The sequence below is a fragment of the Leptopilina boulardi genome, unplaced genomic scaffold, assembly GCF_019393585.1.
Source record: "Leptopilina boulardi isolate dan_hultmark-lab unplaced genomic scaffold, ZJU_Lbou_2.1 LbouV2_376, whole genome shotgun sequence".
In the NCBI taxonomy this organism is placed as follows: Eukaryota; Metazoa; Arthropoda; class Insecta; order Hymenoptera; family Figitidae; genus Leptopilina; species Leptopilina boulardi.
In genome coordinates this window covers 327,262-343,621 of record NW_026137947.1, presented here as the reverse complement: position 1 = coordinate 343,621, position 16,360 = coordinate 327,262, and the positions used below count along the sequence as shown (strand labels likewise).

The following is a 16,360-nucleotide window of genomic DNA, read 5'->3' as shown; positions in this document are numbered from 1 at the left end:
TATTTACCTTTTCTTTTATGTCTACATTTCCTACCTAGTCCAAAATTAAAGAAATTACATTTAGTCAGTTCAATAAAAATTTTAATTTTTTGCAAATTAATAGAATTTTTTATAAATAAATTTTTAATCCTTGCGTTTAAAATAATTTTTAAATTTTTGTATTTAAAAAAAAATAATAATTTAGAATTTTTTGAAATTTTTCTTTGTTTTAATAACCTAAATGTAACCTAAATTTATAATGAATATTAATAATTTACGGTTTAATTTGATGAGAATAATATACATGTTTGTTGAATAAACATAAATTCAAAAGGAAGAGAATACTTGTAACTTGCAACTGGCCACTGACGCGATATAGTAATTAATTAACTAATTAATTAACGAAACGCACATAAACTTCTACCCCTTTACAAAATCAGCTTAACTATATATAAAATATATTTGTTACATAATATAATAACGAACATTAAGTAATAATACGTATATAATAATAAAATTATAAATATCGAAAAATTTTGTTTATAATGAAAAAAAAAAAATTTATCATAACACAGAAAATTATAAGATATTAAAATAAGCTGCAACGCTTATTATTTTAATCCAATTTTGCTTATTTTAATATATCAAAATGGATTAAAATAAGCAAAAATTGGGATTAAAATAATAAGCGTTGCAACTTATTTTAATGCCATTTAATTTTCTGTGAATTTTATTGTTTCACATAAAAATTTCGAATGTTAATAAAAACTTGGGGTAAATATCGAAAATAAAATAATTATAATAAAACAATTATTTTTTCTGATAATAAAATCCAGATGTTTTGTTTTTTAATAATAATCCCAATTATTCCAAAAATTATTAGAAATATAAAAAAAGTGTGATATATAAGATAAAGTAAAACAGTAAATGATAGTATTTTTTTATGTCTGAAATAAAATATATTTCATTGCTTATAAAATTGAGAATTTAAAGAATTGCATTATTTCTTTTTTCAGATATGATTTGCAGACAGATACATTATATTCCGTCTCGTGGTACAAGGACAATGAGTCGTTTTATACATACAAACCACAGTCGGAACCAAAAAAAAATATTTACAATGTGGAAGGTGTCAAAGTGGACGTAAGTATTTTTTCTCAAAAAAAAAAAAGAATGAAAAACAATTCGAATTTATTAAAAATAAATAATTAGTAAATTAAATTTATTTACTAATTTTTATTAAAACTAATAAAAATAAATAATTAGTAAATTAAATTTACTTACTAATTTTTATGTTATTTTATACACACTTGTATACATATAGCTGAAAAATATATCATTTTACTTTCTTTATACATACACAAAAACATAGAAAAAGAAAAAAAATTTTTTTACCTCAATTTTTTGGAATGGAAATTGTCTGAAACAAAAAAATTAACTGCAGACAATACATTTTGTCCAAACATTGATATAGTTTTATTTTCCACAATATATATATATATATATATATATATATATATATATATACGTCTTTTAAAAAAGGAAAAAAACACGATATCGCTCGACAAAAAACAATTACACTGCTCTCAGAACGTATATTTCAATCTAAAAATTAATATTTTTGTATACATTATATATATGTATATACCAATATTTTCAAAAAAAAAAAAAAAAAAAAAAATTTCCATTTCCCCGAATATAAAGAATTCATCGGGTTATTAAATTCTTTCGATTTATATTAAATTTATAAAACCCTTATGAAAACCAGAAATTTCGTTAAATACGCGAGAAATTTCGTGTAACAATTACTAAAACAGTAAAAGTCTAATAAAAAATGTGAATTATTTAATGAAAATATAATATACAAATTATTATTATATAAATTGTACAAATATTTGTGGTACAAAATGCAAGGGTATAAAAAATAAAATCGAGAAATATTTATAATGTACATTAAATATATAAATTTAATACTAAAATTTGTATTAAAATTTAAATCAAAAATTGAAATTAAAATTAAAATTTAAATTTGAATTTAAAATTTAAATTTAAATTTAAAAATATCACAATTTCTTAAAGAAAATAAATTTCTTTTCTTTTTTTTATATTTCATATAAAAAATTGACACATCTTTAAACATCTGGTGAGAAATAATAGTCCCTATAATTTCCGGCACACAAAAGAAAAAGAAACAAAAGTACCGCACTTTTCTTTATATCTTCTGCTTCCTCAATAAAATTTTATTACTATTATACTACACACTAAAATTTCTTTTCAGAATAAGAAATAAATGCGAGATATATAAATTGGAAAAAAATTAATAAAAAAAAAAATACTCCCTTATTTTATTGTAAACAATCCAAAAAGAAAAAAAATATATATATAATGTAATAATAATAATATAATAATATATAATAAAAGTTTACATTTTATTATATATATGTACAGAAGTTTAGATATTTTTTTAAGTGTTTGACATGTTAACAAAACAGTTATCAGATTATATATTGTTTATATACACTGAAAATTTGTCTTTACTTTCGATCCTAGCTCACGTGACCATAATAACCAACTGAACATACATAGTTAAAGTACAGTACTTACGTAAACGATTCGGAAAGTTCATTTATGACTTTCTCGAAGAAATATGGATTTCTATTTTTTCCATGAACAGTTTTGTGAACGAATTATTTTCAGACACTTCGTAGTAAATGCATTGACTTCGTTTCCGTCATTAACTGTTTCGCGATTTTTTTTTTCGCATTAAAAAATAAAATTACGACGCTAAATTTATCGTAACAAGGGCTTTAAAAAAAATAAGACCAAAAGAAAACGAATGTAAACTTGTAATATTTATGAATAATAATTTAATTATTTATTGTTTATTATTAATAATATTTATTTATTATTAATAACGTTTATTTATTATTTGTTTATTTATTATTTATTGTATTTATTTGATATTTATTGTATTTATTTATTATCAAATGTCTTCATTTATTTATTTTCTATTGTTAATAATTTATTTTTCAATATTCAATAAAAAATAATATAATTAATTTACAAAGATGAAAAAAGGATGTAAATTTCTTTGCGCATAATCAGTTTAATTTTTTTATTTTAATTAGGGGCAAGAGATATTGCAATTTGTTAATGTAAATAGAAGGATAATTTTATCATCCTCTTTTCAAATGAAGCTGTGATTAATTCTTGAAATAAGGAAGTATTTAAACAATTTATCTATAACTGGCAATAAGGCGTTTGAAATTAAAGGAAATCACTTGGAAAGGTTTCTTCGAAAACAAGGTTATATGATTCAAGCTCAAGTCTTCTAGCGACGGTTGAATTCTCCGTTGAAACCATCAAATCTTCTAAACGAGTTTATATACTACGAAATTGGTCGTTCGATCGTTTATATATATATTACTAAACTTTAAGAACAATATCAAACGTTATTTTTTTCTTTATAAACAAATTTTTTTAAAAGAATTATTTAAATAATTATTTTTCTAATTTAAATAATTATTATTTAAACAATTGCTAATTTAAATAACTAGCGTTTAAATAATTTTTTTTCTAATTTAAATAATTATCCTTTAAATAATTCTTCTTCTAATTTAATTAATTATCATTTAAATAATACTTTTTCTAATTTAAATAATTATTATTTAAAATAATATTCGCAATCAAAATTATGGTTTTATTTTAAAAATCTATTGTTTATATAATAAACCGTATTAACATGCAAAATAAAAGAAATTTATCCTTTCTAAAACTTTTCAAAAAACAAAAACAAAACCCCACTTAGTGCATTTCATTCTCCATCCAGCTTTATAGTAAAGAATCATATATTTATAAATTCTTTTACACGTAAAAATTTACCTTTTTTCCTTTTTATTTTTGTTCCATTGTTGTTGTTGTTTTTTTTTTTTTTAATAATTTAAGCTCCGAAAAAATGTGAGCTGGTAAAAATTTTATTTTTCCAGAGAAAATATTCAAGGAAAATTTTTTTTTTGAACTTTTTAACACGAGTACAAATTTTTTTTTTTTTAAATTGCAAACTGAGAAAATAATTATATTAATAGTATTATTATTATTATTGTAGTTTTTTATATTCTTATTTATAAATTAATTATTCCTTCTAATTAATTTTTTAATTTAAATAATTAAAGCGATATAAATGGTAGATTTAAGAAAAAAAAAAAAAAAAAAAAAAAAAAAAACTAGAAGAAGAAATGTGTATAGAATATATAGGACTCCTTCAGATGCTTTATATAATATTATTTTTGGAGTCTCTTTTGAAATTCCATCGAGATGAAATCAACAGCACTTGGCATTTACGAGCTATCAGAGATCTTTTTTCTCCCTGAGCGTTGAAAACTATTTCTTTCTCCTTTTAACTCATGAACTTTCCATCCAGTGGAAGTTCACTCTTTGGCTCTCGAGGGTGAAACTTCCGTTAAAGCGATGGCGGTAAACAATCTCAGGCGCTTTGAGGAAGTTACCGCGTGCTTATCTTTTGCTGAACTTTTTTTCACTTTCTCGTAGATGAACTCGTCTGTTAATTCCAAGAGGACTGATTCTTTCTATTGACTTTTCGTTATACTTTTTTTTTTCTTATTTTTTTTTTTTTTTTTTTTTTTTATTAAAGTTTACCTGCTTTTTCTCGAACGCCAAAGTCATTGGAAATGTGTATATATATATATAAGCTCACTGATAAAAATGCATCTGACGAAGAGAAAAAAAAAATTTATAAATGAAGAGAATATTTTGTTGAAATTTTATGTAGATTTATATTTTTTTATCCTTTATTTATACTTCAATAATTATACATAATTATTTATAAATATACTATTTATAATTAAATAATTTATTTAAATTTAGTTTTTTGAAATTATGATAACTTTTTTTTATCGATAATTAAAATAAATTTAGTTGTTTTGTGAGGTGAGTTTTTTTTTGGCAGTAGTAGAAGAGAGTATTAGTCAGACGGGACTAAAGGGGGATAAAAACAGTTTTTGGGAATTAAATTTTTTTCAGTAGTAGAAGATAGTTTTAGTCAGACGGAGGTTATATATTAAAATAGTTTTAGTTATTTTCGAAAATAATGGTTTCAGTAGTAAAAGACAGATTTAGTCAGACATAAATAAAAACAAAATTAAAAATGTTTTAGTTATTTTGGAAATTAAATTTTTCATAAGTAGTAAAAGACAGATTTAGTCAGACATAAATAAAAACAAAATTAAAAAAGTTTTAGTTAATTTGTAACTTAAATTTTTTTATTAGTAGTAAAAAACACTTTTAATCAGACAAAATGTTTTTTTTATATCAATTTTATAAATTCCAAACTATAAATCCGTTCAAATTCTGATAATTTTGTGGCAGTAGTAAAAGACATTTTTTGTCAGACATTGACAAATTCTTGTTCTCTTTGCATCAGTGGTAAAAAGCCGTTTTAGTCAGACGGGGCTGAAAACTAGATTTAATTAGTTTCAGTTATTTTGGAAATAAATGTTTTCAGTATAGTAAAAGACAGATTTAGTCAGACATAAATAAAAACAGAATTAAAAAAGTTTTAGTTATTTTGTAAATTGAAAATTGTTTAAGTACAGTAAAAGACAGTTTGAGTCAGACAGAAGTAAAAAAAAACAGTTTTAGGTAATTACTTTATAACTTAAATTTTTTATTAGTAGTAAAAGACACTTTTAGTCAGACAAAATGTTTCTTATAGCAGTTTGATAAATTAAAAACTAAAAAAACGTTCAAATTCTGATAATTTTGTCGCAGTAGTAAAAGACACTTTTAGTCAGACAGTTACAAATTCTTGTTCTCTTTGCATCAGTGATAATAAGCAGTTTTAGTCAGACAATGTCTTTCTTAATATTATATTTTACTACAATTATCCTTTCTATAATAATAATAATGTTCCTTCTAATTTATAATTAATTACAAAAATAATAAAGAACAATTTTGAGAAAAGGAAAAATGAAATATTTTCTCTCTCAAAGATGTAAAATTAGTTTCGATTCAGGTAAATGTCATTTTATCTTATAATATCATATTGTAATGAACAGTTTTACGGGTTTTCGATCACATTACAGAACATTCAAAGCAATGAGATACTAAAGGAAATGAGGTAAAGAAGAAAAGAAAATGGGGGTAAAAGAGAAAGTATATTCCTTCAAGTGAAAAGCCTTGCGGCAAAGTAAATGGATTATCAGCATCACGATTCTATCTCTGAGCATTGTATCTTCTCTCTCTCTCTCTCTCTCTCTCTCTCTCTCTCTCTCTCTCTCTCTCTCTCTCTCTCTCTCTCTCTCTCTCTCTCTCTCTCTCTCTCTCTCTCTCTCTCTCTCTCTCTCTCTCTCTCTCTCTCTTTCCTTCTCTCTCTTGTTACACGTTTTGGTATTCGGATTTTCCATAAAGTACCAGCAATGCTTAGTAAAAGTACACACAGAGACCGTTTTAACCACATAGACACACAGGGACACAACGTAAACTAAATTTTCAAATCGAGTCCTGTCTGACAACTCTCTCTCTCTCTCTCTCTGAGTCGAGCAGGTTCTTAAGGGAGAAGAGTACCAAGTCGAGCAAACGAAATTTCAGCCAAATATCGGCTTCTCAAGATTTGTGAGCCTCAAGGTATTTGCCCTCAATGATCGGTTCGATTATCTCTTGAAGCATTGAAATATTCACGAATGCATATGATAAAATTAGAACAAAGCTTTTCATATCGTCAACAGAAACACTTTTATTCAGAATAAAATAAAACCATTTATTTTTCTTTTTTTTTTCTTATCTTTTAATTGGAAAAAAATGAAACAAATGTTTCTCGATTACAAATTTTTCTTATTTCTTAAAATTAAGACAACAGTTTACTTTTCCTTTGAAAAAATAACAATTTTACCGAAAAAAAAATTTACAATTTACTTTACTGAATAATTAAAAAACTCTACTAAAAAAATGGACTATTTTTTGAAAAATTGATCGAAAAATTGTATTTCAATTTTTTTTTTTTCGTTTGCTGCAAAATAAAATGAAAATAACAAAAAAGAAAAAAAACAGAATCGTAAAGTTTTACTGAGTTTTGTATAAAATAACTTTGATAGAAAAGTTTTTTTTTTTTTTTTTTTTTTTTTTATTATTATTAAATTTAATTTCAATGTGAGAAGAATATATTATTTGTATTTTTCAATTCTATTGTGAAAAATAATTTTTTTCTTTTTCTATGTTATAGCTTGGGCATTCAGATCACCAACAAGTGCATCTAAAGCACGTAGAACTTCATGCAGCTGGAAAATATAAGTGCGAAGTTAGCGCGGATCGTCCAAACTTTGAAACTTTTGGAAAAGAGGAATATATGGAGGTTGTAGGTAAAGTTGACTTATTTCATATATAATTTTATTTTTAAATTTTTTTCTTCAAATTCAATAATTTTTCATTTTTCAATTAAATAATTATAATTATATAGTTATAATTTTTTTTTTCACAAAGAAATAATATAAATTGGAAAATAATAATTATATATAATTAAAAAATATTCGCAATTTTAATAATTTTTTTTGAATTTTTCACATAATTTTGAAAAAAAAAGAAAATAGAAAAGAAATATCTTGAAAATTTAAGTACAATTATCGTTTAATAACTAGTTATATTTTATATAATGTAGTAAAGGCGTCAAAGTATGATGAATATTACATCGTATAAATTTTATATCGTCTGAAAAATATCAGTAACGTTCTATATATATATATCACTTTTTCCCAACTCTTATATTTACAAGTTCTTGATCGTATATAACATGGTTCTACAATTTTACGTAATACAACAAAATTACGATTTATTTCAAACGTGCAAAAAATTCGTTTTAATTATTTTCCTTTTGATTTTTTTTTTCCTCTTTTAATTCCAAAAGTTAAAGTGGAGAATTACACGCAAGTATTTTATAGGCGAAAATTTCCTAATTTAAAAATACGTGAAAATAATTAAGCGTGAAGTAAGTTTAAAAAATATGAAAAAATAGGTCAAGATTGATTCTTATGTTATAAAAAAATACATATTCCAATTTAAAATTAACTTTCTTTTTTTTTTGCTGAAATTGATATCAAACCTTTTGATTTTAAAAGTGAAATATAGTATATATTTTAGTGGAAAATTTAAACCCCTTCTTTTGACCACACCTTACAATGAAAAATTACACAGAAATTATGGTGTATTTTAGTTGTATACTTTTGGTTCATCCTCTCTCTCTCTTTCTCTCTCCTAGTTTAAACCAATGCGGTGGCTCTAGAACTATTATTCGTCATGAGGAAAGGGGTTTGGGGGGTGTTGATATACTTGAAGTTGAAAGTACACGCAAACTAAAACGAGGTAAACTAGTCAAATTACAACTTTACAGATGTGCCTTGCACCAATGATCATACAACTGAACTAAACGAGAATACAGATGATTTAGATGGTTCATAATAAAGACAAGGTCTTTTCATTGTATTTAATTTTCCGTTTTTGTTTCTAATTATTTTATATTATTACCAGCAAAATATTATTACATATTAAATAATAATAATGAAAATTATATGTTTATAGGCTTCGGATTATACGACTTTTTCCGACTTTTTTCAAAAATACGACTTTTATTGACTTATTTTAATAAAATGCGACATTTTTTTTTTACATTTGAAAAAAAAAATGTAAATAAAATACATTTTTTTTTAGTATAAAATGTAGATCTTCTTCAAATCTTCTTCAATTCAATTATTTAACAAATTTTGAACTAAAATGATTCTTCACTAAATTAATTATTTTTAATAATTTTAATGAAATACATTACAAATTCAATTATATCAAAATTATTTTTCAATTCAAATTTTTATCAAATTTAACAATTGTTTATAATTTTAAAAAAATATATATCACAATAAAATTGCATTATTTTTTAAAAATTTCAATTCAAAATAAACTAAAATTCAATTATTATCCGAAATTTTAATTCAAAATCAATTAAAAATTCAATAATTATCCAAAATTTTCAATTTAAAATTTAATTATTTACCAAGTTTTCAATTTGAATTGAAATAAAATTCAATTATTTTCTAAAATTTCTATTCAAAATTAATTATCAAAATTTTCAATCAAAAATGAAATTAAATTATTATCCAAAATTTCAATTCAAATTCAATTATTTCCCAAAATTTTCAATTCAAAATGAACTGAAATTCAATTATTTTCCAAATTTAAAATCAAATAAAATTTAATTATTCTCAAAAATTTGAATTCAAGATTAATTGAATTTTCAATAATTTGAATTTAAAAGCATCTAAAATTTAATTATTTCTAAAATTTTTCATCCAAGATTTCTTTTTTTTGAAATTTAATAATTTCAATTATAACTCTAAGGAAATTCAATTATTTTTAACTATTTTAATAATATTCTTTGAAAATTCAACTATATGAAACCATTTTTCAATTAAAAATGATTTTCAAATTATTTGTATTTTGTCCGCATTTTCTAATAAATTTTTAGTGAAATCATCTAAAATTTTAATTACAAAACACTTAAAGTTTCAATTAATTTCAAAAATCTCAATTTTAAATCATTGAAAATTCAATTAAATTTAAAAAATGTTTTCCAAAAATTGTTTTGATAAATTATTTTTAGTTCTGTAAAATTTAATAATTGAAAATTAACAATATCTTTTGAAATTTAATTATTTCTAAAAATTTCAACTTTAACCCTTCGAAAAGGATTATTATTAAAAAAAAATTTTTTTATTTAAAAATCTGTAAAATATTTTTGTTAAAATAAAAAACAAATCCACTTTTTTTTGGAATATAAATCGACTAAAACGACTTTTTGTGTCTTTAAGTTGATTCAAGGCCTGTGTTTTTATAATTAATATATTTAATAGGTATTCGTTGGCCCCTGGTACATTAAAAATTAATTTTTAAAAATAAATTTTTTTCAAATTACTATCTTGTACGAAATTTCCTGGCGCATCAACTCATCATAAATTTTTTGTATTTGCATACAATTTTTAAATCAATATACAACTTTAAAAAAAATTTCGTTGATAAACGTTGTGTACTTCAGCTTTGTGAATTGAATTTTCGAATTTGGAATTTTAAAGAAACTTATTCCGAAATTTAGAAACACAATTATACAACTTTGGCAAAAATGAGAAAAAGAATTATCAAAATTTGACACGTCATAAGATTACTATTCAAAAAAACACGTGAAATCAGAAAAGGCCAACTTCAAGTTAGGACAGAAGGACAGACCAAGCATTTTATTATTATATAATTATTATTATTATTATTTTAATTTTTATTTATTATTATTATATTATAACAAATTTTTTTTCCAATATTTTCATTAATTTATTTTTATCACAGTGGAACTAAAAATTCATTTATCATTAAAAATTTAATTTTTTGTTAATTTCAAATGATTTTGTTTGCAGAAATTCTAAAATAATTATAATGATAAATGTGTTTTCATTTTTTTTTCTACATTTTACATTCTATACTCGAGTTTTAACCGATATTTCGAATGTAAGTTATATATTCTACGTTACACTATCCACAACGAATAGTTCGGTTCTAGTGAAGTGAAAGGGATCATTTATAACTTCCCTTGTGCGCACACATGAATATATATATTTCACACGGAAAATCAAGATGCCAGTTTACCTTTTAGAGGGATAAAATTTCAATTATTTTATTCTCACAACTTTTTTGAAAATTTAAAAAAAAAAAAATAAAAAATTGTAAAATATACTCTTTGACTTTTAAAATTTTTATAATATAAAGGAAATTATTTTTTCTTTTTTTTACAGTTTTACCACAGGATGGACCAATAATTACCGGTCAAGAAAATATTTATGCAAGTGGAGATATTCTCTCACTAAATTGCACAAGCGGAAGATCACATCCCCAAAGTCTTTTGAGATGGTTCATTAATGGTATTCAGGTAAGCTCCACCTTATTAATAATAATACCCTCATGAACAATAAACTAATTATATCCTCTTTATCCAGAAACCGTGTTTTTTTGTCATATATAAAAAAAAATTCTCCAAAAAAAGCAATTTTTTTTCTTTCAATTAAAAAAAAAAAAAATTATGGGAAAAATTTATTATACTAAAAAAAGAAGTTTTATTATTGAAAAAAAAGCTATTGAAATTCTAGTGAATTTAATTTAATAAAGAATATACCTACGTTTTCTTATATTGATATTTGTATAGAATGATAGAAAAAAAAAAAAAATTCGTAATTCTTCATGCTCAAGATATTTCTTTTATAGACAAGTTCAACGAGATGAAAAATTATAACGACATACAAAACTATCGAAGAAGTTTGATTTGGAAAATTTTTATCAAATAAAAAAATAACTACGCATTGATGCAAATAATTATAATTTATATTTGATATATAACTATAAAATATTTATCAACAAAAAAAAAAATTATAAATTAATATTTTCGATTTTTTTATTTAAATTAACAATTTATCTGTATATTTAAAATTAAATACATTAATAAATAATTTTTTAATTAAATAAAAAATTAATTAAATAAATAAACTTTTTTTTTCCAAAGAAAATTAAAAAAAAAAAGAAGAGAATAAGAAGTATATGTGTTTCGTACTAAACTTAAAATTTAACATAAGAGGCAGTGATACACTATCATTAAGGATGTCATCAGAATTACGATAGACGAACATCGTTAAACTCAAAGCAAGGTGCACTTTACCTCGAGTAGTTGATGAACCAAAGCTCCAATTAACGCTTAAATTGAAACACGTTTGCTTATAAAAACTTTTAGTTTTTTCTTTACACTTTTATCTTCTTTGGTATATATGCCTTCTTATCAGAGGGGAAAAAAAAGGAAAATAGAAAGATAACTTTCCGAGTCTTGAGATTATCACACTTCCAAATTGAATTATTCAAAAAAAAATTAAAAAAAATATATAGAAAAAATATATTTAAATTTTTTTTTATTTTTTTATAAATTTATATATTTATAAATAATTAAATAAAATAATTGTAATATTTAAAAAAAAAACTGTTGTCATCATATCATGATATTATTTTGCTGAATTTAGAAAGATGAGAAGAATTTAATTGGCATTTTATACTAAATGTCGCGACAAGGATCAATATATCAGATTCTGAAAATAAATTTGACCTTTCAAATTCTTTTCTCCAAATATTCGACGTTTATTTAATGATAAAAATAATATAACACAATATAGAAGATTTTTTTTCAAATTAAAATTTTTTTTTCTTTTTTTGCAGGTCAAACCCGACGCTGAAATATTAATACCTCAACATGGTCTCTATATTGTAATATCAAGTTTACGTGTTGAAGTTGGACCGCATCATATAAATAGTGGACGAATGAAAATCAGGTAAATTTTTTATTTTCAATTACAAAAAAAAAAAAAAAATATTCAGTTACAAAGAATAAATTATTTTCACAAAAAAAAATTGTCAAAGATTTTTTTAAATTAATTTTTATAATAGTACATATGAATGATAATTTTTTAAACTATTTTTAAGTTAACTGAAATGTTTAATTGTCTTGAAATATTATTCAATATTTCTGATTATAGTAAATCAGATTAGTAATATATTTTACAATAATAATTAGTAACTTCAGTTAATTGTCGATAAATTATATTAAATTATGACAAGAATCAAGTAATTTTAGTTTTTTTTTTCTTCCAATAATTGACAATTAAACACAGCAGGTTAATTAAGAAACTTAAAGAATTATTTCTATCGGAATTCAATTAACCCCATAACTGCGATGACGACGATTTGACGCACAAAATTGTCGTCATCAGCAGTTAAGGTATTAATAATATATGAAGAAAATTATTATTTAGAAAATTAAATATCCATTTTCATATTTTGCAAATGACTTTTTTTAAACTAATTTAAATAGAATTAATATTTAAATCGTAATTAATGATTTTTTTCTGTTGTTTTACAGATGTGAATCTGTTTTACAAACATCACAAATAGAAGAATCGTTAATTGACTTGAAAAAGGCAGAAATTTTAGGTAAGTAAAAAAAATTGTTTTTTTTCAAAATATATAATTGTTATTAAAAATATAATAGTTATAAAAAAATGTATAATTGTAAAAAAAAAATGAAATTGTTATAAAAAAATAACAATTGCCACTCGGAAGTCGATGCTTACATATATATATATATATATATATATATATATATATTTAGTGAACAATGTCTCTTGTGACAAGAATTCACGGAAATTCTTGCCTTAAAGGAAGTCCTACCTCAGCAAAAGCAAGTCTCAAGTAAGATTTACCATCTAAAAGGAATTACCCTGTAGGGGAAGTCGCTGATTTCATAAATTTTCAAGATTTAAGAGTTACATTTTCTAAAGAATATTTTCGAATTCTTAAGACTCTTGATGTTATGTTGACTCTTTTTTTTTCCCCCCTCCTCTTATCATTATAAAGAATTATTTAAATGTAATCTTGTAATAGAAACGACTTTTCCTCCATCACTAATAATTTCCTTTTTTTTTTTTTTTTTTTTATTTTATTTTAAATTATTTTAATTAATTAAAGATTATGATTAAAAACTATGTATTGTATTTTCTTTTATTTGAAATTAATATGTATCAAAAATTTTTTCTCTTAATTGATAAAATAAATGAATAAATAATAAAGAAATGAGAAAAAAAAAATTAAAATAATTATAAGAGAATTTTTTCTCACATATTTAAAATAAAAACGAAAAAAATTGAAATTTAAACAAGAAGAGGAATTAAAAAAAAATTGCTTAAACATTGTACTTTAGAATAATTGAAATAATTTGAAAAATATTATCGAATATATGTGAAATTCATACGAGAATATCTCATTTATGAAGAGAATAATTTATCTCCACAGAATAGGTATTTTTTAATTTTATAAGAAATTCCCTTCTTCTTTTTTTTAAAAAAAATTATTATCTCAATGAAATTTTTCAATTTAATTTTGTTTAATCAAGAAGAATTTTTGATTTATAACTTTTGGTGAAAAGAGATTTTCGATATTACATTTAATGTATATATATATATAGGACAAAATGACTCATTAGTGTAATTTCATATAATTATAATACTGTCGCTAATACAAATAATCAAATTGTTGAGTTACACGTGACTTTAATGACAGTGCGCTCTCTAACGAGAGGAATAATGACTTTCGCGCGAAATCGATCTCCCGCAACCGCGCGGAATTAACAATCGGTCGGAAACCCGGCGTACCACTTAAGCAAATTAACGGACTTTATGGATTTGCAAGTCCATAAAATTAGCCCGGCACTCCCCTATATAGAACTCACTCTCTTTTTCTCTCTCTCTCTCTCTCTTTCTCTCTCTCGAGACGCCTTCTTTCCCTACCCCTCCCCCCTCCCCTTACCCCAGGGGGTGGCGCAGAAATTAAAACAATAATTTACAACTACCTACTCAGGTTCGCGTAAACCTCCCCTTCTCACTCACCTCACCCCCTCTCCTACCCCCCTCCCCACCACCTCACTACCATATCTCCTACTACTTTTACGTTCTCGTTGGCTGCCGTTTAATTGCGACTTAAATTTTCTGTCTACGTTGCCCGCGATTATGTAAGCAGAAAATATTATTAATTACAATTATCGAAAAGTGTGAAATTTATTTATTACCAATGGTAAAATTTAATTGAAAAAAAAAACTTTTTTTTAAAAAAAAATTAGAAAGTAAAATTTACCATACTGATGTATATATATATTTTTTTTTCCAATAAAAACATTATTTTATCTTCCTATTAAAAAAAATTTTTTTTTTTTTTATTAATTCTTTTTCATATAGTGAAAATTTTAATTTAAAAGAAATTTTTTTCATATCAAAATTTAAAAAAAAGAAAACCTTTTTCATGAATTTTTTTATTTTATGAACACACTTTGCTTTTTCATGGAGATGATAATTAAATAACTTTATCTCAAAGAAAAAAAAAAATAGGAATCTGTTATTCTTACGCTAAAAAAAAAAAAATTAATAGTATAAAAATATATTTATTTTACATTCAAAGATTCGAGAAACATTATTTACACTAATTATGTAATTTTGATATAAAACACACACGCAATTCAAAAAAATTATAATGTTTTCATTGAGCATATATATTATTTGTAACAAATGTTAAAAGCTTTTCAACTCAATTTTAATTGAGTTCTCATATATTATAAACTAATTACAGAGATGAATTTATTAAAAGTAGCAATTAGCGAAATTTAATTGAAAATAAATTTAAAAAAAAATTTTAATTACCTTTTTACAACACACGCTTATGTATATAAAAGTTATGTCAATAATTTGTGAAAATAAAAATTTAATTATAATTTAAGAAATTATGAAATTAATTTTTAAATTAAAAATAAATTAGTAATAGTTTTTAATTTATTTAAAATAATTCTATTTATTATATATTTATTTATTTTATGTATTTAGTCTATTTATTTAATGCATTTTTTTATTTTATTATTTTATTTTATTATTTTATTTATTATTTTATTTATTATTTATATTTATTTTGAAAATAATATAAATTACACTTTTAAATGTATATAAATAATATACACGTAACGAAGACAAACTTTCAATGTAGGGTAATGAAAAATTAATTTCACAGTCGTTGAAGTGTAAATTTATAAAAGCTTGGTTAGTGAAACGTATGTGTTGGACAGGTGAATAGTCTCGTTACTCAAAATTTCACGAAACTACGCACAACGACAAAATGATTAACGGTGCAGTAGATTGATAAACAAATCTCTCGAGAATCGAGACTGAATTACCATATATAGAAAATATTTTATTATCATTTTCGTAACTTAATTTATATAGCAAACATTTTTTTTTTAAATATATTTTTTAACATTTTAACTTTTTATTTCATATATTTCAAATTACAATTTATTTTCATAACAAATTAAATTAATTATAATATAATAATAATAATAATAATAATAATAATAATAATAATAATAATAATAATAATAATAATGATGATAATAATAATAATAATAATATAATAATAATAAAATTATAAATTAATAATAATGAAACAATATATAAAAAATCAATTTTTTTATTATTTCCTTTCTTTCTTCAATAATATCAAAAAAAAAGAAGAAGAATAACATGTATTCTCGTTAGTTGAGTCAATGAGAAAATCTGATGGAAGATTGGTAAGAAGCGATACGACTAATAGTTGAAATCCATAGAAACAGGAAAAAGCGCAGAGGAGGTAAACCGGAAAAGCCGCGGAGCGACTGGAAGAAATTACTCTTAACGATCTTCGATTTTCTCGTTAGAACGAATCGTTCGTGGAA

At 22.5% G+C, this 16,360-nt stretch overlaps 1 protein-coding gene across 2 annotated transcripts in view; it reads left to right on the top strand.

The window, feature by feature from the left end:
• The window catches only part of LOC127287857 (cell adhesion molecule 1-like), a 76,414-nt gene that overhangs the window by 38,055 nt on the left and 21,999 nt on the right, over positions 1-16,360 (top strand). For both annotated transcript variants that reach the window (XM_051314980.1, XM_051314979.1), the window contains exons 4-8: positions 996-1,122; positions 7,217-7,352; positions 10,815-10,948; positions 12,274-12,386; positions 12,974-13,044. In XM_051314980.1, the coding sequence (XP_051170937.1) occupies positions 996-1,122; positions 7,217-7,352; positions 10,815-10,948; positions 12,274-12,386; positions 12,974-13,044 (581 nt within the window). The remainder of the gene's footprint in view (positions 1-995; positions 1,123-7,216; positions 7,353-10,814; positions 10,949-12,273; positions 12,387-12,973; positions 13,045-16,360) is intronic.